The following is a 2,739-nucleotide window of genomic DNA, read 5'->3' on the forward strand; positions in this document are numbered from 1 at the left end:
ACACGAGCCCGTTCAGGTGTGTCAGATGCTCAGAACCAGCGCTGGCCGTTGGACTGAACCGCATCTCAGACACAGGGGAACCGCATTGCCTTCATTCTCTTCAAGCTTCAAATCCCTCCTGTCCGGTTCACAACCGCAGAGGGTACATGAACACCTTCTTTAACAAAAGGAAGGAAGGGAATGCACGCGAACGCACATTCAAGAGCTACATCCGAGCCACACCCGCTTTGAGCAAATGTGGTAATGCAAAACCACAGACACTCACGAGGAGCTACGGACATAACCATAGCTTCCGCAGAGTGGTTGCTACGGAAGAGCCAAGCTCACTCCACATCACCGAACAATGCTACTGCAAAGCAAACTCGGTATTGGAGCGGGAAGGTAAGTGGCTCCAAAACGAACGCAGAACAGCGCTCTAAATAAACCCTCGTCGAACAACAAGCGTCCGAACAGCGGTAACAAGTCTGCTTATGACTTTGTTAGCCCGACTATGGGCCGCATAGAATAAACAATGGTGGGCATACCCTTGCCTATGACCATGTTTATTTACCCATAGTACGAATATACATTGTTCGACAAAACATGGCCAACAATGACGCAACGAGGTAACCGCAAAGAACGTGCGGTTACTAGAGAGCTATGACGATAAACACGAAAACCCAACAAAAAAGGGATCGTCGTCTCATAACTCGATGCTGAACATAGAGCTTGAGCAAAGCACTTGCAAGCATCAACAACTTTTGATCCCAGTCTCAAAGATTGGTCCAAAAGTTTCTTTTCTTCTTCATGCACCAATTCAACAATTGGTATGAAGAAAAGACCACCTTTAAAGGATGGGAAACCTCCACATACCTTCGAACCACCACCTCAGAGGTTGGTTCGAAGTTTGTGCAGCATTACTAACAAGGTCTCCAAGAGACTTTCGGCACAACAACAGGTGGCAGGCCACCTGGTGACATAAATCGGCTGAGAATCTCGCATCAAACGAGATTCCTTCACCGATACGGAAGAGGCGTCAGATGACCCTTCCGGACCTCCAGCTTCATTTACATACAGAAAAGACCACACATGGTCTAGGATCTTCTCCAGACTCCAAACTACCTTCCAAACACCATAGTCCAGTACTCCTCCCACATACACCTTGTATGTGGCAGCAACACTAGACTGGGGGGACTTGAAGGGGTATGGTCCCAGATCTCGCGTCAGCATGGACCGCGAGTGACCATTACCCTTATCAAAACCCCCACTAACTAACAACCTACTTGTGCCCATGCGGGAACGCGTCGACACAAGGGTTGAATCCAATCTGTCTAGTAACAAAGGACTTACATGGAACATGAGAACGGTAGAGTGATGCGACATAGCATCACATCTGGTGTATGAAAACGGAAGTATTCACAGCGATGCGGCATCGCACCGCATCTAGTGAACACTTCTATCAATACAGAAAAGCCTTACCTTAGGCATAGAAGAAGATGAACGTAGCGGTACGGCTGACACCGCACCATGCGGACATTTTCGTCACGACAAGGGATGCAGGCAAGACGACGATGCGGCTAGCACCGCATCTCGCGTATTCCTTGGTCACAAGTAGGAGACGCGGTAACTTCAGATGTTACCGCACGTAGCGATGCGGCTTGCACCGCATCCTATGTACTCAAGCAAGTGGTACTGACACCACAGTGCAAGTGGCACCAATGGCAGTTACCTGTCAGAGCTACGTAAGCAATGGACTGACGTGGCGTAACCTCCATAACCGACGAGCCTGACACACCTGAAAAGGTGCAGCACGTCGTCAGTCCATCCATCATCATCCTCCTTCACTCCTCGGCTATAAATACCAACCCCAAACCAGGTTTGAGGTATCTTCTCACAACTCTCTCACTACTACTACTATCTTACTTTGCTTCCCAAGCAAACTACTGATTCTCACGCCGGAGAGTGGTAACAAGGAGCACCCCCCACCCCATCCTCCTTGTTACGAGTCACGGCTTGTTTCCTTGTGCAGGAGATCAACCACCGGTGATCCAGCCAGCGATCCTCGAGAGGAAGGGATTAACCCTTCTTGACGAGACCAGTGTGTTAACCCTGCCCGGTTAACCATTGTTTCATCACAACCCAAACACAACATGGGTTTTGTTGTCTTCTACTCGTTAACATTCTTCTTCGCAAATTTCGGGCCCAATGCGACAACATTCGTCGTCCCAGCAGAGATTTTCCGGGCCCGGTTGAGATCAACTTGTCATGGGATATCCGCAGCGTCAGGGAAACTCGGGGCGATAGTTGGGGCTTTCGGGTTCTTTTACTTGGCTCAAAATAAAGATCCTGCTAAGGCGGATCACGGGTATCCACCGGGCATAGGAGTAAAGAACTCATTGATTGTGTTGGGTGTGATTAACTTGTTGGGGATATTGTGTACATTTCTGGTGCCGGAATCAAACGGGAAATCACTTGAGGAAATGTCTGGTGAGAATGAAGAAGAAACCGGTGAGACCAGAGCCTAAATGTTGCTCGAGAAAACAAATGCTGTTTTTTGTTACATTTTTTATGGTGGTTGTCACCATAGCTTATTAGGTAATTTATATTGCAACTTTTTTCTTCTTTCTAGAGTTATTACTCAATTTTTTTTTTAATTTTGTGTTTCATTTTTGTAGAAGACATATTGTCTAATATAGGTTATAAGTTACCTTTGATATTGTGGAAATAATACTTCACACCAGTTGAGTTAAAAACATGTGG

At 47.1% G+C, this 2,739-nt stretch overlaps 1 protein-coding gene across 1 annotated transcript; it reads left to right on the forward strand.

The window, feature by feature from the left end:
- Positions 1-2,092: 2,092 nt before the first annotated feature.
- LOC110882156 (inorganic phosphate transporter 1-4-like) lies at positions 2,093-2,504 on the forward strand. Its single transcript, XM_022130241.2, has one exon. The coding sequence runs from the start codon at positions 2,130-2,132 to the stop codon at positions 2,502-2,504; it is 375 nt and encodes a 124-aa protein (XP_021985933.1). The 5' UTR covers positions 2,093-2,129.
- The last annotated feature ends 235 nt before the right edge of the window (positions 2,505-2,739 follow it).

The sequence above is a fragment of the Helianthus annuus genome, chromosome 10 (assembly GCF_002127325.2).
Source record: "Helianthus annuus cultivar XRQ/B chromosome 10, HanXRQr2.0-SUNRISE, whole genome shotgun sequence".
Taxonomy (NCBI): Eukaryota; Viridiplantae; Streptophyta; class Magnoliopsida; order Asterales; family Asteraceae; genus Helianthus; species Helianthus annuus.

Coding starts and splice junctions, on each gene's coding strand:
- LOC110882156 (XM_022130241.2), top strand. CDS start 2,130: ATGGGTTTTGTTGTCTTCTACTCGTTAACATTCTTCTTCGCAAATTTC.